This window comes from Dermacentor variabilis, chromosome 4, assembly GCF_050947875.1.
Source record: "Dermacentor variabilis isolate Ectoservices chromosome 4, ASM5094787v1, whole genome shotgun sequence".
Taxonomy (NCBI): domain Eukaryota; kingdom Metazoa; phylum Arthropoda; class Arachnida; order Ixodida; family Ixodidae; genus Dermacentor; species Dermacentor variabilis.
Genome location: NC_134571.1, coordinates 138,681,029 through 138,708,846, shown reverse-complemented (window position 1 = coordinate 138,708,846; position 27,818 = coordinate 138,681,029). Strand labels below are relative to the sequence as shown.

At 43.9% G+C, this 27,818-nt stretch overlaps 1 protein-coding gene across 1 annotated transcript in view; it reads left to right on the top strand.

Moving 5' to 3' along the window:
- Positions 1-27,818, top strand: part of Prp6 (pre-mRNA processing factor 6) — a 63,692-nt gene that overhangs the window by 25,431 nt on the left and 10,443 nt on the right. Inside the window, exons 9-19 of the mRNA XM_075690442.1 lie at positions 581-675; positions 5,464-5,528; positions 8,325-8,452; positions 10,648-10,773; positions 11,593-11,760; positions 14,741-14,855; positions 17,783-17,961; positions 21,054-21,175; positions 21,870-21,963; positions 24,167-24,331; positions 27,262-27,438. Coding sequence (XP_075546557.1) covers positions 581-675; positions 5,464-5,528; positions 8,325-8,452; positions 10,648-10,773; positions 11,593-11,760; positions 14,741-14,855; positions 17,783-17,961; positions 21,054-21,175; positions 21,870-21,963; positions 24,167-24,331; positions 27,262-27,438 — 1,434 coding nt within the window. The remainder of the gene's footprint in view (positions 1-580; positions 676-5,463; positions 5,529-8,324; positions 8,453-10,647; positions 10,774-11,592; positions 11,761-14,740; positions 14,856-17,782; positions 17,962-21,053; positions 21,176-21,869; positions 21,964-24,166; positions 24,332-27,261; positions 27,439-27,818) is intronic.

The following is a 27,818-nucleotide window of genomic DNA, read 5'->3' as shown; positions in this document are numbered from 1 at the left end:
TACACCGAGTCATCTGCTAGTCTACTGCTCCGGCTGCCCGCACTTTGGAATATGAATTCGTAGTAATGAGGTGTTGCCAACGTGACACAGAAATTAAATAACAATCATTATTCTGTAAAGCTTGGTGTTCTGAAGTTCATAGTACCGAAATATTTTTACATTGAAACCATAATCAGACAGTGCGGGAGTTAAAAAAGTTTGGTAATGTGGTGTTCATGGTAACATGGTTTCACTGCAAGGAACAGATAGCATGTAGACAGAGCGCGCTGTCTAGCATGGATTGCTACCATGAAGAGAAAGTCTGTTTGCAGTAAGAGCAAAACTATTGAGTGGTTTGAACACGTGGCATTAAAAGGCATGTAAACTGCATTACAATATCCATGACAGTTCAGACTTGCCAGACATAGTGAAATGAATTGCCAGGAAAAAAGAAGCTTCAGAGTCAACAAGCAGAACTTGTCCTCCTTTCGGTGCAGCATGGCAGGTCAAGTGCAGGCTGTATTCAGGGGTTAAATAATTAATGCGGTCCAGCTTACGACATTAAAACCAAAGCTGCTGCTCTGCCTTCAATTCCTTGCAGGTGTCGGACTCTGTCAGTGGCCAGACCGTAGTGGATCCCAAGGGCTACCTGACTGACTTGCAGTCCATGATTCCTAGCCACGGGGCCGACATAAGGTGTGTGGAAGTAATTTTGCTCTCCTACCTGATTTTCTTGCAAGACATCTTTTTATTTACTTATACCATCAGCCACATTAAAAGAACAGTGGGATGTAAAATTAAGCCAAGGTGCCTTACGACTCATTTGCTGCATGTGTTCATTCCTCGCATTGCATGCACCATGATTCTTTGTTTGAAGTGCACCCAATACGATTTTACATACAATTGAAACTTGATACATTGAGTTCGAAAGGGCCAGAAAGAGCTTCATACACTCAGAATATGATACATGAAAATGTGCTAATGTAAGCTGAAATGCCCACGTCTTGGATAGTTAAAAAAACATATAGTAGCAAAAGAAGCTGAGTGGCGCATTTGAGATATCTCCATTGCAAGCTTCTGTGTAAGGACACACTTGGTACCATACTTGGTGCATGCAGTTTGTGATGCACTGTAATTGAGATCTTGCACTTGCACTAATTTACTATTCACTTCTGTAATTCTCTGAAGGAATTGCATGTTAACAGGGCAAGAAATTGTGGTTGCTGAAGTGGACAGTTTTCCTTACTCAAGTGTTGCAAGCGATAGTGACCAAAAAGCTTCAATGAAAAGAAAGTCGCAGTTTCACCCGAAAGGCGAAACATTGATTGCGATAGCAAAGTATTAGACAGCTATAGAACACAACATTGCTCGGTTGCACACAAGCAATGTTGCTTATGCGGGCTGGATTTGTAACCATGACACGACTGGATGTAATAAAGATTATTATTATTATTATTATTATTATCATTATTATTATTATTATTATTATTATTATTATTATTATTATTATTATTATTATTATTATTCAAAGTAGGGGTAGTACAGTAGCTGACAGATTTTTTGGGCTACAAAAAATTTGGACTTGATAGATATTCCAGACTTCCTAAATGCACCCTCAGGGTTCCCATAAAGCTAATGCATTTTCACGGTCGATTTTTTGGACGAATTTAGGCCCCAAAGTTTGATTTTCCAAACTAAATTGTGCATTCCGAGCCACGCTACCCAATCTTGGAGGCCGCCATGTTAGATTTTCCGCTGGCTTGATCAGGGTTGGCTTCCAGTGGCTCGCTCGATAGCCTCCAAGTCTAGGAGGCACACGCTTTCGATAGACCTCTGCTGACGTACGTCACACTGCGCCAGTGACGTCATAGCGTGATGTCATCAGTGCACGTGCAGTGACCCTGGTTGGCAAAACACCACCTGTGCCAGCTCGCGGTGGGTTGCAGTCGTGCAATGCTTGGTGTGGGTGTGCACCACGTGGGCACCCTTTTTCTTTTTGCTTGTTTTTGTGAAACTGTACTCATATCAGTCAGATTAACAGTACAAACAGATAGCAGTAGATTAACAGTACATACTGTGTGCCGGAGAACATCAGTGTGTGACAAACAGTGTGGTGTAAAACTGTCGACGCTGGCTTTTTGTTTTTACTTGCATAAGTTAACAACATGGTGGCTTATTGCTGACAGCGACATCGGCTTTTCTTTGGAAATGCACTGCATTTCTTCTGTCATGATATAATGTGTGGCAAAAAATGCCGACAGTATAAGCTCATCTCTGCGTAGGAAAGAGGAGTACATTGCTGTGTGGACGTGTGTGTGGTGTAATGTGCAACTAGCAGTGCATCATGTTTGTGAAAATGCGGACGTGCTGATGTGTAATAGTGGCAGTCTGAGTGACCAGGCATCGGCAGAACTTCAGGACCCATCATTTTTGTACAGGTGGGGATGAATGAGCCGCATGATCAGTGAGTGCGGTTACCTTAGGGCCATCTGCGCTGTGTGGAGAAAAATTATTTCGGCACCATCTATCGGCCTAAAGGCAGGACTGTAAATGCACTCCTCGCATTTCTATGTTTACCATTCCTAGAACAGTATATGCCTCACCACAAGGAACGTTCATGCGCTATGAGCATGTTTTTACCATTGCCGAAGCTGCGGCCATAAGCTTCGTCACAGGGATTGCAGAAAAGGCAACCCACTAACCTTATCGCGCTTTATAGCAGATATCATGGGTTTTAGCTAAAGCAGTGAAGTTTCTTATTTTATTTCTTGTTCTTATACTTCTCCTTACGAAACAAGATTTAGGCTGTGATGATCCACATAAACACATAAAACTGGGTCTTCTAAAGTTAATAGTACCAGCAAAGGGAGGCCACAGGCACCAGGAAGTTAAAGTGCAGAACGAATTCAGTATGATTTATATACGCTTGGTGCACTTGCATTCGGGTGACTGAGAGGTAAAACTAATTAAAATACAGTCGAACCTCGGTATATTGAACAGCGTGGTGACTGCGAAATAGTTCCATATAGTCAGAATTCGATATATAAAATCATGTAAAAGACGCGTCAATAACTTGTGCAAATCAATGAATGAACCAAGGGCGTGATTCGGGACCGTTGTACGGAGCGCACGTTCAGTTGCACCTCGCACAATTGGCCTAGGCCGCACAGACTTCGTCAGCCATGGGTGCATGGTCGATCGGCCACGCAAACTTTGAGTGTCCTAGGCCACTCGCGCACGACGCAACTGAATGTGTGCTCCGAACAACGATCCCCGATCGTGCCCCAATCGTGGCATAGTAAATGCTCACTTGAAGCTTCACACAAAGTATTTATTTCTTTGGCTGAAAGTACTGCAGCAGTGTAGCCTGCTTCTTATTGGCAGTCGCGCGCTCAAACATGGAGTCCTCAACCTAGTCTTAACGGTCCATAAGCGATAGGCCGGTGTCCTCTATTGCACCGCAGTAGTACCATAGAAGGGCCAAAGCAGCTACAGCCCTAGTTGAAGTTGGGAGCGGGGCAACATCAGAGCTTGCGGGATCAACCTCGGTAGCGTCTTCGTTCGGCTGCTACTTCTGCTGCGATCTCCATGTCCGGCAATCGAAGCATATTGAAACACTGTCAGTAACAAAGTATTAAGGGGCGTTTGCCAAGGTGACTGTGAGTGAACCCAGTGAGCGCGAGCAGTCGCGTGTCTTTGTAGGTGCAAACCGTCAGTCCTCGCGAGGCGCGGCAGGCGCACTGTGCCGCACCGAGGAGGAGTCAGTGCGGCAAATGCAATGCGTCGTTGACGTTGTCGAACTGGCCAAGCCGCTATGTTCAAATGGTGCCTTCGGCGCGATCGATGTGTGCAGCTATAGTGCGCAGCAGTCGGAAATGCCGGTCGCGCCACTGCTATTTTAGAGGGTGTTGTGGGAAAACTCATAGCCTGTCATAGTGCACGTAGTCTGAGGTGGCGGAGTTCGATATATCCATTTTACATCCAACCCCGCTCGAAATAAAAAAATTTAAAATGCATGCGATTTTCCAGGTGATGGAGAAAGTGTTCAACATACGCAATAATTCGATATAGCCATGCTTGATATATCGAGGCTTGACTGGTGTTTAACACTCCTATTCAGCAGAGTGGCTTATGAAGAATGCTGTAAGAAAGAGCTCCAGTTTGGTTTCGAACACCTGAGTTATTTCACGGTGTATCTAAAGCACGGTAATGACTGTTTTTGCCTCCCACCCCCCTTGGAATTTAAGCACCACCACCGTGTATGGCTTATGGTTGCAGACCAAATTAATCTTGTATATCGTTTAATATTACTGTGTAAATGGACGGAAATTAAGTGCAGTCACGTCAATGCAATGTAATATTTTTTTCCCAACGACGATGAATTTAAGTGAAGCGTCGTTTCGGCACGAGGAAAATGTTCATCTTCTGTGGCAATATATTTGCTTTCAAAGAGTAATGCAATTTTTGTGGCTGTTAGATCTATGGAATAAGCATTCTTACAATATCACCGTATGCTGATTTAAGGGCACCATGCGCTTGGCAACAACGATACCTTCTTGTATCAGTAAAATGAGGATGGTTACTCTCTGAGCACAGTTCATAGGTACTGCCACTTCAGAAAATAGCAATATGCAAAAATTTACATCACTTAGATCATAGCCGCTTAGATACAGGCACCTCTCCTATGCAGAAAACCGATCGGCTGCACGTTTTTTGCCAACGAGTGCCCACTTCAGAGGCGTGGCAGATGGGAGGGGCACTCCTAGTGATGTCATGCTGCTTGCAAACAGGGAAAGGTCTACAGAGAGCGCATACCATCCTTCAGTTCCAGAGTCCATGCCTGCTCTTCCTTAGCTGACAAAACGCTCCAGGGGACAGCACTTTTTCTTTTTTCGGTCAGCACTATTGTCATAATCACTTAATGCGGGATCAGCTCCTTTTTTCTTTCCTTTAAAGCTTCGGTTGCTATTTTGCACATAATGTGTCCATAGAGCATGCGTGTCTCAGAGATGTTGTCGCATCTTTGTGTGTATTTCTGTGGCTTTGCATTTGTGTGATCGGTGCCACCTCCTATGCCTTCGCGAGGGCCAAGTGGTCCGTTTCTTTGATCTTCATGGTGATCTCTGCCAACAAAGATTTCCAACGCGGTGACGCTCTTGTCAACTGTACACGGAGGCAATGTCGCTCTTTCACAAATCAAAGCAAATGTGATCGCCTTCAAGCATAGTATGAGACAGGGCATCATTCGAGATTTTTGGAGCCACTCAAAGCCTGATCCTTTTTTTTTGAGTGAACGAGTCTTTCAAACCATTTCGGACCATCCAGAATAGGTGTCATCAAAAGCAACTGAGGCTGTTTGGTAGAGGCAGCAGAAATGCATTATCTGAAACCTATTTGCAACAGGAAATGTCTGTGCCTCGGATTTTGCAAAGTGCACTGGCCTGATCTCTTACGCGTTTCCTTCCCACTGTGTCCATCTTGCAGTGATATCAAGAAGGCACGATTACTGCTCAAGTCTGTGAGAGAGACCAACCCCAACCACCCTCCGGGTGAGTGCTTTCACAATCTTACTGAAGCACAGTTAATTCTTCCTGTCTTTTATTCACTCCTTTTCATTGGCTCAGTATGCTGGAAGCAGCTTTGTGCACAGCCTTTATCAATATGAGGACACAACACCACATTTACTTTTGTGCAACAATTGCTGAGGATGTACAAATGCTCAAATATACGAATACAAATTGAACAGTGGATGTTTTAATAATTGGATTTGCGAATCGAATATTTGATTTGGTTTTTCAGGTTATAACATGCTGTCCCTAAGCTGTTAGGTCCAATTGGTCCTGCTTCATTGGGTGTCAGTGACTAAGGTCACAGGTTGTTGCCGAATTGGCACAGATGTGTTTGCAGAGGCTACGTGACATTTGGAAAGCTGACAAACCATCTTGCCAACAAAAGTGACTGTGCAAGATGGTATTAATGCTGTTTGTGGCCTCCATCTGTACAACACACCGCACTGCAGCATCTCATTATGGATGCCATTTGTCGATGCACATAGGTCTCTTGTTGTAGCTTCGAGCAACCAGTCACAATACAGTCGCTAACCGATTAATCGAGCACCAATAATCCAGACATGCTCGCTAATTCAGACAGCTTCGCGGCACCGCCGATGGCCCCATCGACTTAATGTGTAAAGACAACCAATATTTTGGACAGCTGCCAGCTCTACATTTTATTATCCGGACTCTGTCTGTGGCTGTAGCGTACGCCGACTCTGCCACCATTATATCCTCTGGCAACCTCGACAAGACATCAAGTATGACCTCAGAGATTGGATGCTAGATGGTGATCCCTGAGGCCTTGCCTTGGTCGCAGCACTGCGCCTTTGAGATTTAACTGCGAATGCCAATCTTGGAGGCTTTGCGTGAATTGTGAGGTCGCATCAACATCACGATCATCATATCCATTTCATCACCACTGTGCATGGCCCACTCTTGTTTGTTGAATTTGCCTTCTGGACAGTGTTCAGCCATTCTGTGCTTGTTTGTGTGTTAAGCATGCATTCCAGATAGCGCTATACTGGCTCCAAGAGGTCTTTTTAGTGATGTTATCGACAGTCCATGTCAAATGGCACCAACGGTACCCTCGCAGTCCAAATGAGCCCGGCTCCGCAACTGGAGAGGCTGAACTGCTGCATACCACAACGAGCTCAAATGTGCACATCTTTGACGACCTGCTAGGCTGTAGTGTGCCGATTCCTGCTGCTGTTACATTTGAAGGCTTTGCAGACGTCGACAACACAGTGTCGTCATGGGCCTAACTGAACGATGACAAAACAATTGAGCAAGTTGTCCCACTATCAAACTGTGACTCTAACTCAAATGATGATGTGCTGTGTGCTCTGGAGCCTTCACATGCAGATCTGACTCGAGCCTTAGCAGTCCTTGCATTGGTGTACAGTGACAACACAAAACTAGCAGAAAATACAGGTGGTCTTGGTTGCACGTAAGCGGAAGTGCGTGCAGCAATGAATCTTCCATTTCTTCCTTGCACAGGGGCCTTAAAACGTAAATAAAATAATCTTTTTTGGATACATTAGCTTTTCGTACATTCGATAGTTCGGACTTATGTACATTCCCTGTGGAGTCCGAATAATTGCTCGTTGACTGTACTAGCTTTGCATTTACATGGCAGGTGAAAAAATGTCGCATGACACCGTCCAGGCACCTGGAGGCGGATGGAGCGTGGCCCTTCTGATTTTATAAGCTTCTGCAGGTAGCAAATGACGCTGACTCTAACAGTGAAAAGGCACCTGCTGTTTACCACCAGTGTGCCAAACGAGGTCAGACTGCATTGCGCCAATTATGGCTGCATGGTGAGCGGGGACATTCAGTCACTGGATGCTTGGTTCGCGCTCTACTCTGTCGCACACATTGACCGTAGTGAGCTGACGATAACACACAGAACCCACCTGCCATAGATATAGGAAAACCCTTCTGTTTTAAGGTGAAAAAGCTTGCGGACAGAGCTTCCTAAGGAATAGCAGATTCCGTGAAGCACTGTATGGCCCACTAGTATTAGACTGAATGCCTCAGTGGTATTCAGGACAGCATAACTTCACTATTTCTTCCACTTCAGAGGGTAAAAAAGGACTTGGTATTCCATTCAAGGGACATTCTGTCAATAAAGAAACATTATTTTAATAATATTTGGGGTTTTACGTGCCAAAACCACTTTCTGATTATGAGGCACGCCCTAGTGGAGGACTCCAGAAATTTTGACCACCTGGGGTTCTTTAATGTGCACCTAAATCTAAGCACACGGGTGTTTTCGCATTTCGCCCCCATCGAAATGCGGCCGCCGTGGCCGGGATTCGATCCCGCGACCTCGTGCTCAGCAGCCCAAAAACATTATTTTCCAGGCTGGGTCATATACGGAATCGGTACTGGCATACCTATTTGGACTTTGCTTTAAAGTGTAAGGCTAAGTTGAAAACGATTTTTTTTTTCAGAAATGTCGATTCTTTTTTAATTTTTAATTTATATTATTATTTTTTGCTTAGCTATAGGATTGATTCATCGGAAAAACGTTAAACATGTAGCAGAAAAAATTATGTTCCAGCGGTTTTTCTTTCTAAAGCTGTAACTACAACTGGTGCCTGTAAAAGTGAAAATGAAACTATGTACTGGTTACGCTCCATTCTTAGTCATCAATCCTTTAGGCCTCATGCTTGAATGTAGCCTGAAGTGTGGATTCATTTGTACCAGAGTTGTGTGCAGATCCACCGAGCAGCTTGCAAGCATTGTGCCAATTACAGTGTGGTTTCTTATACCTGCATGACTGTACAGCCTGGATTGCCTCGGCACGTCTCGAAGAAGTGACAGGCAAGGTCCAGACTGCGAGGAACCTGATCATGAAGGGGGGTGAAATGTGCCCCAACTCGGAGGACATCTGGCTGGAAGCTGCTAGGCTGCAGGTGATCATATTGCTTCATTTATGTGTTTCTTCTTGGTACCAAGCACACCTCCACAGGGACGTAGAATGTGAAGGCCTAAGAATGCCACAGAGCGCAAGAAAGAGTGCAGCAACAATGCATTTCACAAATTGCTGTTGCAGTGTTTGCACGAAATGGGTCTTCAAGCTTGCTTTCAGTTTTGTCCCCACATTATGTTGCATGGAAACCTGGGTGTGAAAAAAGAAAAGGCTGTGTAAAGTGCAGTCTTTGTCCGATCTCTAGAAAGGCAGGAGCTGCAGAAATGTAGGAGGAGGGGGGGAAATTTCAAGGAAAAATTTAATTTTGGCATTTGTTAGACATCAACACTACAGTTCTTTACATGGTAATGTAATAAAAGTGTAAAGTGCTGATTTATGTGCATTCACATATGTAATAAGCAGACACAAAACAAAAAGAAAGAATAAAAGAAACTAAATGCCTACCCTAAACCAGATCATAAGAAGGCAACAAACACTGACACCAAGGAATCGAACCCACAACCTTCGCATGCGAAGGTTGTGGGTTCGGTTCCCACCTGCGGCAAGTTGTTTTTTCATCCACTTTAATTTCCATTAATTTATCGTTTCTTTGTTTCATTTATCAAGCACAAGTAATTTCCCCTATGTTGTCCTTGGTGTCAGTGTTTGTTGGCTTCTTATGATATGACTAATAAAAATCGGGCCCCTCGGTTAACCCCCTTTCTTTTCATTGATTACCCTAAACCAGGAGATTCAAGAAGAAATGGAGACCATGAGTGCCCTGAGGTATCTTGTAGAAAATAACACATGCTGGCCATCTGACAGCCATTGTATCGGGCCACATGCTACTCCCAGAAAGATTGCTTCAAAGGATTAATAGGAGGCTTTCCTGGTTCTGTATTTTGCAAACATAAATTATTTCTTGGTTAATATGGTAGAACTGTTTGGCGAGCTGCACTGAGAGAGAAGCAAAGGGCACTGGTCAACAATAAAAAAAAAATGCAGGAGAGAGTTTTTTAAAAATCTGTTCTGGAGGCAACGACGCATTGGGTTTTGCGAGCGCATGCTTCTCCCAGGCAAGTGTCGTATAGCAACAGAGCCGTGTCTCTTCCTTCTTTTGCCCTTCTTTCTGTGCACGCCTCTTGCTTTCGCGCTTCTTTTTGCGGCTGTACTAGCTACGCGCGTGGAGAAATGTAGCCTCTGTACTCGCGGGCATGCCACACGGTCACACTTCGCAGTTACTGGACGGTGTCGTTTACGCGTGCTTGTGCTTTGGAATAGTTCAAGTGTCTGCCTCCCTCGAGTGAGACAGTTGTGGTGTCCATGGCAAGGAAAGTAAAAAACAAACAGCAAGAAACATTGCGCTTTGGAGGCGACATGAAGCTACCTTTTTTGTTGGTAGTTTTCTCGACGTCACCGTCTGTTTTGCTCACATCACTCTTACAGTGGGGCGGCGGAATCTACGTAAAATAGCAACAGCGTGGGCCAAGAGCCAACAGCGATGGTTTCATGGATAGCTCATATGGTGACAACTTATGAACTGATGGGTTGATGGGCGGAATGGTTAGTTTTGGGGCTTTCACTATAACAACCTTTCAGAATAACAAACAATTTACTGCAGTCCCCTGAAGTTCATTATATTGAGATTTCGCTGTGTCTACAACTGAAAACTTTGGTTTTCCATATTTTCCAAACCCATGCGTCATAGCATCCACTTTCCGCGCCTTGTCGTCTACTGGCCTACTGTTTTGGCTGCAGTAAAGGATACACGAAAATCTAATAATCCCCACATTTCGGAGTATTACGGTAGTTTGTAGTACTGAGGCGTTGTTAATGTGACATGTAAACTGAATTACGATTGTTAGTCTGAAACGTTCGGTATACTGAAGTTTGTAGTACATACTGAAATATTTTGGACGTTGAAGCTATAAGAAGTCAGCAGGGGATTTCTGAAAAGTTTGTTAATATGAAAAGTTCGTTAATGTGTTGTTCGTGCTAATGGGGATTCACTGTAGTTCAGGAAACTGGTTACTAATTAATTACTAATTACTACACAGTGTAATTTCTGTAGCTAGAAATAAAGGTGGAAAATGTTTTTTTTTTTAAGTTTCCTTCATGTGGAGTTGCGTTTCGGCTTTGTGGAGTTAAATATCTTATTTTCTCTTGTGCCTTCCCACTTTCTCTGTTCCCGCTTTGCAGCCGATAGACATGGCCAAGGCAGTGATAGCGCAGGCTGTGCGCCAGATCCCCAACTCTGTGCGGCTCTGGATCAAGGCTGCTGATCTGGAGAGCGAGCTGAAGGCAAAGAAGAGGGTCTTTCGCAAGGTACGCTTTGTCTCTCATATGTGTGGCTGCACAGGATGCCACTAGTGGCTGTGGAAAAAAGAAAGGAAGGCAGTCGGAGGACGGTGTAACTATCAGTGTGAAGGATAATGGTTGGCATTACCTTAAACGGGCATTGCTCGCTTTAGTTGGAGACATAACCTTTGATTTCACCTTAGTCTGTGTGCAGAACCCAGCTTCACACAAATCCTGGTTCAACCTCGGTGACGCTTTTCCAGTTCGTTACATTTTCCCAGCTCTTACACTCTGAAAAACTGGTCCCCTTTAGTTCCCAAAGAATCAGGAGTGTACAGTTAAAGTTTTCCTTCCTGGTTGTTTGGTCCGGAGACTGCAATGGCAGTCTCTGAACACAGTCACCCAGGTGATGACTGTCGTGGTGTCATGATGCAGAAGGTGGCCATGTGTAAGCAGGCCATCATGATGTTTTTAACACTTGCTCTGGTTGGCTTGTTAGTCTTTTGTGCTACTACATGGAACCTCACAACGAGTAGCAGCGCAGGAGGCGACCGAGCAAGCCGTAACGAGTGCCAAAACTTTGTGATGTCCCGCTCCGACGTGGCCACCTTCTGCATCCTGACGTACGATAAAGAGCCAAAACTAAACCGAAACTGTCTCTAGAAGAGCTATAATATTAAATAATTTAGGGCGCTTTGAGGCTTCCCAGTATTTTTCTAGAGTTTAGAGTCCCGGATCTTCATCTAAGAGTTGAAAACGTCGTGTCGCTACCCCCTAAGGGAATGTACAACACCGTAATAGTGACAAGCAGTGCAACAACCTTTTGTTACGACACCCTCTGCGCAGGCCTTGGAGAGCATTCCAAACTCTGTGCGTCTCTGGAAGGCAGCCGTGGAGCTGGAGGAGCCAGAGGATGCCTGCATCTTGCTCAGCCGTGCCGTCGAGTGCTGCCCCACCAGTGTTGAGCTGTGGCTGGCCCTGGCCCGACTCGAGAACTACGAAAATGCCCGAAAGGTATTGGGAGACATTCTTGCTCTGCATTCGAATGCTGTCTGATTTTGTGTATTAAATCAAAGCCTTCTTTTCCTACTTTCTCGGGTTTGGTGTGGCTGCCTGGTTAGTGGGTCGGTTGCTATTTTGGCGGGTATATTCGTGGATATACATGCAAAGGTTATATGTAGGGGTGTCCGAATACTGAATAGCACATTTCGAATCGAATGTCGAACCAAATTAAGAAAAGAAAAAGCCAAATTGAATATCGAATCAAATATCAAATATTAAAAAAAGATTCACAAAATTTAATGCTTACAAATTCTGGGGGCAAAGAAATGTACCACTGCAAGTGATCGGGAGCCTCCTAGCACTGCATAACAAGAATGTATCAAAGTATCTATAATGTAGATACATAGAAATCAAGATGCACAGTATGGTCTACTCTTACTAAAGGCATGTAAATATCCCCTGGTGGTAAAAATTAATCCGGAGTTCCCCACTATGGCATGCTTCTTAGTAAAATCATATTTTGGCACATAAAACCCCAGAATTCAATTGAATATGCCAATACTGATTATACAGCTCAGTTCTAGTATGTGTATGAAGGTCTGGAAAATACCTTTTTTTATCAATTTAGTTTCTTTTGAATAGAATCAATTGATTTTTTTCCCTCTTTAACTAAGAAATTAGTGATGTTCTGTTGTACTTAATACCAAAGAGATTCTCTGTTTAACAGTGGGCCTGTGGTTTGTGGCAATATCTTATTTATTGCATAGACAGTTTTGCTTTCCAGTTTCTCTCCAAAAATATGGAAGGAGCTAACCCAACTTTATGGCAGGTGGATTATCATAAGGCCAATCTGCACAAAAGAGGAAAAGACCATGCATCTCGTGACTCGATCACCGCTGGCACCGACGCTAAAGAGCAGGCGTCATCTGCGCCGTTTCAGTGTTGGGTTCAGCGTGATTTGCCACCTGTCAAAGAATCTCAAATCTAGAGATTCGCGGCATCATAGTTTGACGCTTGCTACTACCCCCCCCCCCCCTTTCCTTCCTCCTTCTCGTTTATCTGCCGTCTCTAGCCTTCATTTGCGAGGCAGTTTGTTGGCTTTCTGAGTGTCGCGTGGCTGCTGCAAACGGGTCTGCATCAACTCCGTGCAGATCTGCGTCAATTTGGCAGTAACAGTCTGCTACTTCGTCAGCCGGGGTGACCTGTCCACGATGCGCTCGGCATTTCATTTGCGCCAAAAACGCAGTGAAATGCTCACTTTAGGGGCATATCATGCACAAGGGGCTCCGCGGCTCGCACGACATGTGGCATTGTGCAGGTCTCTACCCCGAATACATTGAATATTTGAAAAATTAAATAGTAGATATTCGATTTGCAAATGAAATTGTTTAAATGTTCACTATTTCATTTGATTCTGTGATATTAGACATTGGCACTCCTCTAGTTATATGAAAGTACCCGTGAAGTGACTTATATAATCCTTGAGAAAGGAAACCGAAGGCCCGATTTTTATTAGTCGTATCATAGGAAGCCAACAAACAAACACACCAAAGACATCAAAGGGAAATTACATGTATTTAATAATTGAATTAAAGAAATGATAAATTAATGGAAATGAAATTGGATGAATAAGCAACTGGCCGCGCAGGTGGGGCACCAACCCACCTATTCGCATTGTGCGAGGGATGCCCTTACCAATTCAACTACCACAGCGCCGTTTTCCACTGTACTTTTTTCTGGGGTTTTTATGTTTATCTACTAGAACTAAATCTCGGGGTGTTGGCCAGTGCCGCACCTCACTGCCTTGACGGAGGATGTGGAATATCCTTTTTTGTTGCAGGCACCACATGTACGGGGTATTTTTGTGTGAAAGCAGCTGGTTAATAAACCCACACATGCTACCTGAAGGCATCAATGCTGCCAGATTCGAGGCCTCGCTATGTAATGAATGAGAAGAAAGTGGGGGCCCGATTTTGATTATTCATATCATAAGAAGCCGACAAACAAAGACACCAAGGACAGCATAGGGGAAATTACATGTACTTATTAATTGAATTATAGCAATGCTAAATCAATGTGGCACTTTGCAGGTCTTTACGCCGGATCTTGAGTTTCGGAGTCATATGGGAGCAAGAGACAGAAGAAGCATTTGCTCCCACAGCAGGCAATACTGTCAGCCACCATGGCAGCATGGATACAAAAGCTTTGCAAGCTTTGCTTTGTGTTGCCAACTTGAAGATATAGTTGAGACAGCATGAAATTGTATCTTTGGTTTTCCACTTTCAGGCTAAACAAAATGATTTTCTTTTTCATTGAAATGTATCCTTTTCGCTTGCCTGATGATTTGGAAAATTTTACCGTCCTTTCTGTGTAAGAAAAATCCGCCGGCGAATGTACTTATTTGCATAAATAGCCGAATGTAAATATAACGAAATTTTGATATAACAAAGTGCCGGTTTGTTATAGCGAGGTTTAACTGTCCTGTGCTGTTCAGATACATTTCCTATTGCCACCGTCCCTTCTCGTTAGTCTGCTGTCTCGACAGCGTATATTGACATTTTTTATATGCTGGAGAAAGTTTTCAGTTGTAATTTCATGGGACAAAGTGCACATACAATGTGTATGTGCACATTGTTTAACTTTACCCGCCGTGGTTGCTCAGTGGCTATGGTGTTGGGCTGCTGAGCACGAGGTCGTGGGATCGAATCCCGGCCACGGCAGCCGCATTTCGATGGGGGCGAAATGCAAAAACACCCGTGTGCTTAGATTTAGGTGCACGTTAAAGAACCCCAGGTGGTCAAAATTTCCGGAGTCCTCCACTACGGCGTGCCTCAAAATCAGAAAGTGGTTTTGGCACGTAAAACCCCAAATATTATTATTATTGTTTAACTTTCTTCAGGGACCATTCTTCTCTGGCTAAGAACTGTTGCAAAGTTAACATGTACCCGAAATTCTACATGTTCAGTTCTTCTCATTTGTCTTTCCTTGACAGGTGCTGAACAAAGCGCGAGAAAACATTCCCACTGACCGGCAGATTTGGATCACAGCTGCGAAGCTGGAAGAGGCTAATGGGAACACACACATGGTTGAGAAGATCATTGATCGAGGTGAGACACCAATGCCTTGGTTCCTTGTTAGCAGCTGTAGTCAGGAAGGTTACTCTTCTATGGGTACTCTGCTAAGGCAACATGGTGCTCCCAGTCAGAGTACAGTCAGCGTCCAATTTTTCACACTCCCGAGGAAGCGCGAAAACATCCGTAAAATTGGGCAGTTCTAAAAACACGAATGCATGCCTTTAACCTGCCCTAAAGTGTTCAAATTGCCACAGCCACATGCAGAATAGCTTTAAAGGTCTGCAGGTACATCTGTTAGGCATCTGAGTGCTTGTACTGTGACAGAATACGACGGGTGCACGACAGGAGCCAGCCACAATGCTCTCTGGCTTGGTGTCGAAGTGATGTTGATGTTAATGTGGCTTCACCCTTCCAAGCGCACTCTGCATTTGCTCTTGGAGGCTATTCTGATCTCTTAGGCTTGTTCTTCTGCCTGGCTGACCTACAGCCGTGACTGCCCTACAAAAAATGCAGACACTATGTGTTGGTCGATACGTACGTAATAAGCTGGTATGATTTATGCTGATACAAAACGCATTATGTTCAATGGCCACCGAGTCGGGCATTTCACTTTACTACTTTTGAAACTAAATTACTGTTTAGGCGGGTATGGTATAAGAAAGTTTTACTGTACTCTGGTTAGAACTCTCCATCACAGACTTCATACTGACAGCAAGGACAGGAGGTGCGATAGATCTTGTCTCTGGAAAATATAATGGTAGTGAGTGGAGCCATCACAGCACTTGGGTATTGTAGTTCGAGACTGCATGAATAATTTGTTGATGCAAAAGTATCAAATGGTCCCTTAAGCGATAAAGCCGGCGTCTGTAATCTGCAACAGCGAAACAGCACCTAAAGTCCCATTGGCTGCTATGCCACATCACGACGCGACGTCACGAGTGCGTCTCGATGGAGTTTTCGTTTGCTACGACGCCACATCACGAGCGCGCCTCGATGGAATTCCCATTGGCTACAACGTGACGTCACGAGCGCACCTCGATAGAGTTCCTAATGGCTACAACGCCACGTCACAAGCCCGCCTCGATGGAGTTCCCATTGGCTACGATGCCAGGTCACAAGCTTGCCTCGACTGAGTTCCCATTGGCTACAACACATCACGAGCACACCTCGATGGAGTTCCCATTGGCTGTGATGCCATGTCACGAGTGTGCTTTGACAGAGCAGAGCAGGTGAAAGGGAACACCTGCTGCTGCAATAGCGTGCCAGATGTTACGGAGCAGAGCAGGCGAAAGGGAACACCTGTATTGCTGTGATAGCACATCAGATCTTGCTTAAGGGGAGAGGGCATCATCGCGACGCCATGTCACCCTTGCTCTCAGAAGCCTGCGTTGTTCGTGCAAACTCTTGCCTGCATTTAACTGAGCTTCAATAAGGCTAAATCAACATGTGCCAAAGGTCTCAATGCTTTCACTTGCCCTCGAGGAGTTCATACCTCGAAGGACAGCTCAGTGAAGTTCAACTGGATATTAATGCTTTCGCATTCACAACTCATAAGTGCTTAGGTACTCTCGAATTTTTGTTGTGACTCTTTTTGTGCGCATAAATTTTTTGCATGCTTTCCTATGCAAATAATTTTATTTTTCTTCTCTGCTTGTACATGTGACATTTTTTGCATGTTTTCTTGTGTGATCAATCCATACATACTGTATTTTTGCGCATATAACTTGCACCAAAAATTTGAAAAATTTGACATTAATGTCTGGGTGTGGGTTAAAAATCTTACCACGAGCGTGGCTTCACGATGCATGCAGCTGTGAAGCCACACCTCAAGGCAACGTAAATTGTGATTTGCTCCATCATGGGATGCAGCATAGCGGAAGCTGAAGATTGTCAGCATCATTGGAAAGGGGGGGAACAGAGCTGCTGGCTAGAAATACGATGTGCATAAAATGTGCACCTGTGAATGGCGACTGTTTTTTGGAAAGCTTTGAGCGTTGCTGTGTGCAGTTGTTTCCATGCGTCATGCGCACTTTTTTAAAAATTGAAACTGTTGTAATTGAGGTGTGGGTGATATTTGGCAAAATATGGTAACCATTCCCATGCTCTAGTATAGGAGCAAGGCCACGCACACCGCTATTTGGTGCATCATTCTTGCACTATCTTGCTGCAGCAGCACTGACAGAATATGTAAAATATGTGTCAGTACCATGTCGTGCTGCTTAAAGATGAATTGCCTCCAACTGGCTTGCGTACCAGTTGAAAGTGAACAATGACACCCTGTAGCAGATGCTCGCTGCTTCTCACATGCTAACCAAGTGCAGGTAGCCCTTGGTTTCACCACAGCAGTGCCGCGGTATGGCTGCTCACCACAAATGCCTCTAACATAGGCTGCCACTTTGGCCACTCTCCCAAAATATTTCTGCTACATTCTATGGGTGTCCAGCTGCTGAAGTAAAAGTAGCTTTCTACAAAAAATTCTGATATGATTTTACATCAATAAACTGGCACTTGGTAAAACAAATTTTAAAAAATACAATTCTTTAATTACAAAGGTGAGAAAAACACAAGTCACTAGAGATCTAATTAGAGCATTCCTGGCATCAAGGCTACACTTTCGGTCCCAAATCGAATGCAGATGAGTTCCGTGAATCCATTTAACTGAAAATATTGTTTTGAACAAATGTCATCACATTTTTTTTGTGTGTGTGAAAGCAAATAAGTGATATGAAGGAATGTAATTAGTTGTAAATTACATTAGATTTGCAGCGTGACTGGGGTATTACTCAAGCGTTGAATGTGCTCTTGCCCCAAGAAGACGCACCCATGGGCGATCACACCCACATCACATGCAGTGGCAGATGAGATATGTGTCTTTCAGTTAGTTTTCTCATGTTTGCAATTCATTCTGGCATGTGCTGTTGCAAAACATGCTAAGACCGCGTGCATGCCGGCCTGTGCAGCGATTGCATCCCTGCGTGCCAATGGTGTGGAGATCAACCGTGAGCAGTGGTTCAAGGACGCTGTCGAGTGCGAGAAGTCCCAGTCGATCCTTACCTGCCAAGCAATCATCCGCTGTGTGGTGGGAATCGGCGTCGAGGACGAGGACCGGAAGCACACCTGGATGGAGGATGCCGAGGCGGTATGCTAGCACTTGCTCTCCCTGGGTGCTCCATGTAATTTACAATGCACTAGTGCCTCTGCACTTGAAGGAGTGGAAACTTGGGCTTGTTTCCATTCCATATTAGCCAGGTAGTGCACAAAAGAACACAGACAGCATGTTAGATTCACTATGTGTGTGTGTTTTGCAAAGTGCTTGAAGGTAACCCTCACCAGGCCGCATAGAAAATTTTTGTTGTGCGCTGGAAGGTGTTACGCGCCCTCTAGGGAGCGTTCTACTCCAAGAATTTTTCAGATTTCTGTGCCGCGAACCCATGATTTCAGGAGGCAAGCATCCCCGCCAACATAGACACTCTTTTCACTTGCCCCATCTAGCCTCTGCAAGTGAAATTCCTTCCCTGCGTTCACTCGTACCGGAGCTCAAGGATTGGGTGATGCATACGTCACGGGCCCCGCCTTTATTTTTTGTTTGCTTACCTTTATTTGCTGCGCGGCGCACTACTGCTGAAGATGTTGCATGCGAGCTGTTGCATTTGTCTCACTTTACGTAGCACACAGTTTGGTGCACTGGGCACTAGAACACCCGTCTAGAGGTATAAGTCAGTGCAACATGAAGACTGATGCATACACCGGCGGATCACAGAGCATGATCGCGCGCTGGAACATGGTAGAAAACGACATACCGTATTTACTCGAATCTAGGCCGGCCCGATTCTAAGCCGACCCCAAAAGTCTGAAGCCAGAAAAAAGAAAAGAAATCCCGAATGTAGGTTGAACAAAAAAGCGAGGACAGCGTACACAAAATGAAAACAGCATTTGTTGAATAATTAACATGCCAAGCTCGTTCTACGTCATCATCGCTGCTAACCTTGTTGCTATCTTCCTTATTGCTGTTGTCTTCAAACAGTGCACTATCTTCGAACAGTAAACGCCATCCTCGTTGCGGCGGCGCACACAAAAAGCATCTCCCATTTTCCCCTCCAACGACGGACTTTTTTTCTCCTCGATGCCCAAGTCCCGCCCGGATGGAACGTCTGACGATTCCTCTGCAGCTAGCACAACTTCTTTATTCTGTTGGTGTGTTTTATCTTCCTGAACTTTAGTTCATCTGTTGAAGCAACAGATTACACAAATAGCAGATGTTGCCTTGAATAATTCTGGAAATCGCGTGTCACTATGAGCGACGTCACAGCACAGACGTGTACGTAGGCGCACTTTTGCATATATGTCACCTCTCCGGCTGGGAGCGAGGTGCCTGCCAAGAAAAGGGCAAACGGCATTTGGTTTGAAGTTTCACCTCTTTACACAGTGCGTGGAGATGTAATACCTAGCGGACACGATTGTTAGCACGCGTTGTATGCACTGCGCTTATCAGCTCAGAATGCCCAGACCTGGTGTGAAGCACTTTGTTTTGCATCTTTTGAACTGTTTTTTTTTTTTGTTCTTTTGTGTCCTAGTGTGCACTCCATTTATTGTACCTAATTATTCTATCTTGAATATTATGGAAGCACGGAGTGAGAGATAGGCCAGCATTGGTGTGCCCCTTTTGTGCCATAGCATTATTTTCCCAGGCAGAAGTCTTCTCAGTTTTGCCACAATACATTACTGCCGGCTGTTGATACCAAAAGCCGCGTCTGGTCAGAAATTTCTGCTACAGTAACCTGGAAATTTCATGGCAATGTGTGTTTACGCAAATACTCTTTCAGAGGCTTATAAGTGGTAACTTTTAAGTGCTATAACCCCTTAAATGCGTTTTCAGGTATGTGTGCCCACAGAAGATTGAAATTTAAGAACAGATGCATAATCTAGAGTTTAATTTATTTCAAGAGCCAGGAAAATTTGTATCTAATGTGCTCCTAGTGAAAAAGAAAAGCTTACGAAAGAAAATTATGTTTATAATTTCAAGGTGATGTAGGGGTCAAGAGGAAGAAGTTTTAGCTCAGGAGCTCCTATCTAAATACATCCAAGACAAAGAAATTGTTTTAATCAAGTTTGTTACATTTCAAAGGAATTTAAATGTAACTAAGAAGGGAATTTTCAATTTATGCTATGAATTCTTTAGAAATATTATTGAAAGCTGCAAGACTAAAAAAAAAAAGAAAAGCTCACATATCAAGTTTGCAACTCCCTATCTCCACCATGAAAAATGATATTACAACTTCGCACCTGCTAATAAATATAAAGTGGACAAAACTGAAGTAATATATTCTACTACTCTAAAAAATACTAATTATTTCGGCTTAGAACTGTCTCAGTACCCTTGTCAATATTTTAACATTGTTATGTAAATTGTAAATTAATTTATCACATTTATCTACTTTAGATGCTCTAACAGATCCAGTTTACAGAACAGCGGTACATGTTTCTGATTCTATTTGTAAACTTTATACTTTTAATACTTTGCCAACGTTTATAAAAATTCTAGGCCCTAGATTATATATTCTTGCTTTCTAGATCTGCTAGAATTTAAGTTTCTTTCTCAATTGCAACAAATGTAATTCAAATCAGGCTAGCTGTTGTCGTATAAAAGCGTTTCTGCATTTTACGTGTATTCGAATAGGCAACATCAAAGTTGGCCCCGAGCTAAAGGTTCCTCTGAAGCCTGTGAAATTGTTACACGTGTTTGTGTAATCGGTGATGCCGTAATAAAGGTTCGGGGCAAACATGAAATGCTAAACTTACGTGATAAACCTGAGCCAGTAATGATCTTTCATTTGTAATGACCAGATTTCAGTCATACTGCGAACTCAAGACCCTACTCTTTCAAATTATGTGCTTGTACAACAGCCAATTCCTTATTTTTCGTTTTGGTAGAATAGACTATTCATCCCCGTTTGTTAAAAAAAGAGAGAGTAAGAAAGGGCTGTACATGCATATTAAAAAGAAAGACAAGAAGCACATCTTGGAGCCTTGAAAATGCTAAAAGGCGCTCCCTTATGCAGATTTATGTGCACAAGCCCCAATTAGTTTAAGTTATACTGGAGCCCTCGTGCGCAGCATCCCTCACGGCCCCTGTGTTGCTTTGGTATTGTAAAATCAATCAATCAGTCGTTCAATCAATCAATCAGTCGTTCAATCAATCAATCAATCAATCATTCAATCCTCTCCCAACAGGTGGCAGCCCAGGGCGCCCAGGAGTGTGCTCGTGCTATCTATGCGCACGCCCTGTCCGTGTTTCCCAGCAAGAAGAGCATCTGGCTCAGGGCCGCCTACTTTGAGAAGAGCAGTGGCACCAGGTGGGCTGTATGCTTGTGCTGGTTGAAACCAATTCACAACTGTAAAGCAAAAAAAAAAAAGGCACGCTGGCCTAACCATGGCCATACCAATAAGTTGTGGTGAAGCCTAGACTTAGGCACTGTTTAACACCCCCCCCCCCTCTTTGCCGGTGCTGGCTTTTGCTATCTTGCTGAGTGTGCAATAACTTTGGCCATTGGATATGTGCAACTGGGCATGTAGCACTGGCTGAACATTGTTGGTCAATCACAGAACAGGTATGTGCCACTGAATAGGTACCCATGTAGACGAGCAGAACAAGGGGCAAGGGGTGTAGGAGTGGCAACAGAAAATTGAGGAAGTTGGCTACAGAGAAGTGGATAAGTTGGCAACTAAAGTCGCCAAGCGTGGAGAAAGGTGAACAAAGTTGGACGAGAGCATGCACCAAGTGAGGAGCACTGAGCTACATACAGGTCAAGACATATCAGTAGACATAAAAGAAAGCGTCCTTTATCACTGATTCCCACATTATGCATGAGATCTACAGGTCCTTTCTTTTTTAAATTTTTGTGTTCAACCTTTCCTTCTCTGGTCATTTGGCGAACTGATGTTTTGCATTCAACCCTTTTCATCCTTGAACATTTTGTAAAGTCATCTGGGCTCCCCAAAGCAGGGTGGGTCATGTCATGGGGTGTCGTGTGCTCTGTGTTTCTGTAGGGAGACGCTGGAGGCCCTCCTGCAGCGAGCAGTGGCCCACTGTCCCAAGGCCGAGGTTCTCTGGCTTATGGGAGCCAAGTCCAAATGGATGGCTGTGAGTAATGCACTTGTCTAGTATATATATATATATATATATATATATATATATATATATATATATATATATATATATATATATATATATATCCCCTTTAGAGGCCAGTTACAGGCTGTCTACCAACCAGGAAAGCCAGAAAATCTCACGGATTTTCAATACATTAGTTTGCAAATACTCAGGGAAAACTCAGGGAATTTGTGCCTTCTATCAGAGAAAATTAGCTGTAGTGTTATTGAAAGGGAATGAAAGTCACAGCAAAACTGGCTCGAATAACAGAGGAATCGTAACGAATCGTCTTTTAACGCCGTGTTGTCAGCTGGAGGAGTTGCCAGTGTACAGTCACTGACCGACCTCCCGGTTGCCCGATAATTAGGTCGGTTGCGGCACCACCACATACCCCCATGCAGTCAGTATGTAAGAGCGTCTGAAATTCTGGACGCAAGAACCCTTCGCTTCCGATTTTTCGGACTTTTTGCCCCGACCGCAGGTCCGAAACGGGGTTAATCAAAGCCCTCACCGCCGCCATTTTGATTACCTCGCCAACTCAAACCGGCGCTCTCGCACGCAGATCTGCTGACAGCAGTAGCCACCACCGCGGCATCGCTAGGCCTAGCTGCTTCGACGTTCGCTGTTAAGCATCTTGCCGTTCGGTGCGCTGTTTTTCATTGAAAGAATTCTCCGCTATCAGGAACGGCACCGACTCCGCCTTCGTAATCCTCGGGATTGACTTCATAGCTCGGAAAGCACGGCGCATCGCATAATGTTGCTTCCCAAAAGTCAGCTTCGCCTCATTACATCACTGTTACGCGGTGAAGCATACGCGAGAGTATTGCGGTGAAGCAGAACAAGTGTGTGAAGGCGCAATTGTCACGGGACACAGTGTGTATTCCATAATTATATGCCCGTGCACCTGCCATCTTCCGTCACAGTACGAGCGCCGATATGCCTAATAGGCGTACCGGCGTCAGTGTACATCTTTTTATTTGTGCTTGAGAATGTTGAATTCTATCTGCAATGGGTCTTACCCCCCCCCCCTTTTTTTTTTGAAGATATTTCATTTGCTGTGCATTTTAGTTTTTGAATAAAATAAACACTACTCCTTACTATTCAATAGTTTTTTTTTATTTTTTAACAAGCTTACTGAAGAGTGACAGCGTCGTGCGACATGGTGTCAACCCATCTTGACATAAAACAAAGTTCTGTGTCACTCAGGGAATTTCGCAAATGCACTCAGGGATAACCTCAGGGAATTTGGAAATGTCAACTTGGTAGACACACTAGACAGTTTTAGTATAGCGTACGCTAAAAAATAGCGGGTCGTCACTGCACATCCGCTGAACGCTAAACGAAATAGCGGGTATAGCGGGTGTACGCAAAGCAAACGAGTGAGCGTTAGCGTTTCTGCGGCGTTTGCGGAGTTTGCGGAGTTTGCGGGAAACATGGCGGCGGTCCCGGCTACCCGCTTCGAATTGAAATTGGCGTTGCTTTTGTAAAATGCACTTCGTTCGTAGCAAATGACTGTGTAAACGGCTTTCGCTTAGTCTCAGGCCGCTTCGACGACACAGTATTATGGATAACCTCGTGGTGTTTTCGAGATCGCTTCTCGTTTCGGACGAGTCGAAGTCTAACGAAAGAAACGTTCGAGATGTCAGCGCCACCTATCCCTACAGGCGCGAAATAGCCGCAACGACGGCATATGGCCTCTGAGATCCAAAGATATCGCCGGCCTACTAAAATTGTAGAAAACGAGCGCTGCTTAGCGTACGCTATATAATAGCGTATAGAGTACACTATAGTTACGTACGCTAAACTAAAACTGTCTACTGAGTTAATTTTGCCATAGAAAATTTAATTTTACCACATTTTTAGCACCTTCTGGCTCTAAAAGAACGTACTGCAGTGGAACAAATAAAACTTGACACACGCGTCCGAGATTACTGTATGTCAATGAAAGAATTCTCTGTCTTGGTGTTCGCATAGCTTAAATGACAAATGTTTTACTCAGAGTTTGTGTAGAGAAGCATTTCTCAGAGGAACCATGGCCATACTTCAACTACCCATAGTACATTTCCTTCATTGTGAAAAGCAGTATCGTCTAGTTTTTTTTTTTGTTTTATTTCTAAGTATCATGAAAAAATGAGTTCAGTGAAAGATTAAGTGTCCCAGCAAATTAACGTCATTATGTCTTCCACGGTGACAGGGCGACATCCCGGCAGCCCGGAGCATCCTGTCACTAGCCTTCCAGGCTAATCCCAACAGCGAGGAGATCTGGTTGGCTGCCGTCAAGCTGGAGAGTGAGAACAATGAGTTTGAGCGTGCACGTCGACTGCTCGCCAAGGCACGCTCCAGTGCCCCCACTGCCAGGGTGAGTGCTACCCAGCTGCGTCTGGCACATCCATCTTTTTTTGAAGGCAATGTCGTCCTCGGCAAGATAGCTCCACTTCTTCGTATCGGGTGTGTCTGTTTCTAACATCTGTTTCTAGCCTCTTTTGTGGGCAGAACCCTAAGTTAGTGCAATCTAAAAATGTAACAGAACTGATGATGACGGTGAATCCTAATTTATTCTGAGCCACACTGATGATGATGATGATGATGATGATGATGATGATGATGATGATGATTGTGATAGTGGTGGTGATAACTTATGACAAACAGTTGGAAGGCAATTGAACCTCTACTTGATGTCTCTCAAACGTTGTCATTCCAGCATGGTTATCACGATAAAATTAGAGTTCATAAACCCCATTATAATCTTCAGCTCGCCCGGGAAGACAATGTCTTTTGTCGACTTCAACTAGACATTGAATCGCCTTCCCTCTTTTTTCTTTCTTCAACTTCTTTCTCCTTCTCTGTTTGCCTACAGCTGGGTGTTACAAGCACTGTAAGGCCGAAATGCAGTTCCACATCAAGGAAGATGAGAACAACTTGTTCATCTTTATTTGTACTGAGGAAAACACTAAAATGGTACTTTAGTAAACATTAATTAGGGTAGTAAATAATTAACCCCTCACTGCATGGTGGTTCATGTTTAGTACACGGAGAACAGCTTCTTCCAACCTAATATAATCGGAATGACTGAAATTGGTGTCATCTCTAGCAATTAAACTCACAGCAACTGTAAATTTTTCAGTTATTTTTCTTTTCAGAAATGCACGCTGGCAGCTTGTCATATAGTGCGCAAGAAGTTCGTAACCGAACACATTATTTTCATATATCTTATGCTCGAAAGAAATGCAGGAAAAAATGCAGGGGGATCGTTTGCTCTTAATCATCCCACCGGGATATCTTGAGTGAAAAAGATAATATGCTGGTTCTGTGAGGTGAGCATTTATTGCTGTATCATATATCAGCATGCAGTTATGGGTTGCTCTGTGGATGAGAGCAGCAATTTGTTCTTTTGCAAGAAAACAAGTTTGGTGGCAGAATATAATTTTTTTACCTGCTAGACGGTTGATGAGTGCCATTAATGTGATGAATATGTCAGAAAATGAAGATTACAGCAGCTTTTGCGACAGACACAGTGCAGGGCCAGCCGTCTTCCAAGAAATTGCAATAGCAGCAACAAAGAACCCTCGAAGAAAAATTACTTAGCCGTCCTTTTGACTGATGTAAAGCTCTGAAAGCCTACACAGAGCAAAAGCCCACATTAAGAAAATTACGCTAGAGATCCAGCTTAGATATTAAAATTATAGTCGATCAAGAACGATCTAAACAATTTTTTAAAGAAACATGTAACAAATTGAGCTGCGAAAAATTCACTGCATTTATTGCAACAGCTTCCAAGTTTTTACAGTGGCTGTGATATTTTTGCAGGTTCTCTGCTTCAAATGTCTTTCTGCATGGTTGTAAAGTACACTTGTATATGCTTTGTGTATCACATTAATATGTAACAATTTCTGTTCATAAAATTGCAGCCATTCATTTCTTTTGAAAAATTTAGTTTTTTAGGGGAGCATTTCTTGCATAAATGATGCTTCGCATAATTTTTTCACGAGAAAACAAATAATTCATGCGGTAAGGCAGTAAGCGGTTCAATTCTATAATTGGTCTGCTGAACTATCGACTACTGAAAACTCACCCCAGCATATCAGAAACACCACTATAGGATATGCATTAAGCCTATCGTGCTTAAGTCTGAATTTTGAGGTACTAAACTTAGTGCAGCGTGAATGATATGTTGGGTTTTTTAAGGTTAAACATGGAATGCTTCTCTGCCTAACATTGTGCATGCTTCGAAAAGGAAAACCTAAGATCTAGAGAAGTCCAATGAGAATGCAGTAGCAAGTCAATAAAATCTGAACATAAGTCAATAAATCCAAAGCACGTCATTCATTGACCGTACAGCAAATGCCAAATGTTTCCTGAATATGTGTGCATAACTCTTCCAGCTACACTGGCTCATTCACTCTGTTGCTCAGAGGTAGAATTTCCCTGTGGATCTAGTTTAATGGCACATTTGCGGCATTACTTGGCTGTTCTTTCCACAATAAATCCGGTGGGCATGTCGTCTATAATGATGGCCTTCAGCAGTGTTGATTCCACTGCAACAGAACACTGGCGCCATCTGTCAAAACTAAAATAATTAAGAAAATAAGTGAAACCGCAGCATGCTTTTTCAGTGAAGTCGTGCCAAACTGTACAAAATGCAGAGGCTAACCATCATTCCCGTAACAGCTGAATGACTGTAGCACCAAATTTCCAGCTATTAACCTCTGTGAAACTCTATGGGCAGTTCCAATGTGTTTTTGTTGAGCCGACACCTAGGAGATAATGTTACACATTTATTAAACCCTCGCTCTAACGTAGACAGAGTCAGAACATTTACTTTGTTATTAGCAGTATTTCATTTGAAGCGGAGGTGCTGTAGGACACCCCAACAGCACAGAAGTTCATAAAATACATTTTGAAGCAAAGCCTTACTTGATGCCGGCAACATAAAAAGCGGCGAAGTTCTGCTGGCCCCTTGCTTGTCGGTTACCACGTGATACAGTTAGTCCCAAGGAGCTGCTGCCAGCTTCGTACTCCTCTTTGCCTACGTGGACTGGCCAAAAAAAAAAAAAAAAGGAACTCAAATTGGCATTCTGTATGCTGCATCGAGTGGCCTAATGTGGATATCCTCTTTGCATTTTGTACTAAGTGAAGACTGCGGACAGTGCTCTTCGAATTACCAGGCCTAAAATGTATGCACTGAGGTTGGGACCTCAAAAAATTTCTAATAAGGAGGTATCTAGAATAAAGCAGCTTCATTGTAGAGCAAGAGCTTGCCGTGTGTCATTCTCCGGATGCGCTGCACAGGTGATGATGAAGTCTGTGCGGCTGGAGTGGGCACTGAAGGACCTGCAGCAGGCCCAGCAGCTGCTGGACGAGGGGCTGCGGCTGTATGCCGACTTCCCGAAGCTGTGGATGATGAAGGGGCAGATTGAGCAGAGCCAGGGGCAGACAGACTTGGCTCGCAGCACCTACAACCAGGGGGTGAGTGGCACCAACCATGGTGGCTTGTTCCCATCCTGTCGTTCGTAAGGAGTAGCCCTGACATAAATGAAGGACAGGCAGTTGAGCTTGCGCCATCTTGAACCGGACGGCACTTTGTTGCCTCCTTGTCTCGCCACAACTGCCTCTGCAATCACCATCACTGCCTCTTCAGATGCGGCTACACTTGCCTTGTCATTGACGGTGTCACTCGCTCTTCGAGGTCTTCATATGGGTGCATGTTTGTCAGTCTGGTCTGTTGGTTTCAGCTGAATCGCTGAAGCTTGTTGCGGTACAATCGCGTTTAAGAGCTACACTTTTTTATAAAGCGAAGCTTTCTTTGCGAACTACTGCTCGAATCATCACCGTCGGTTTCTCTGCTA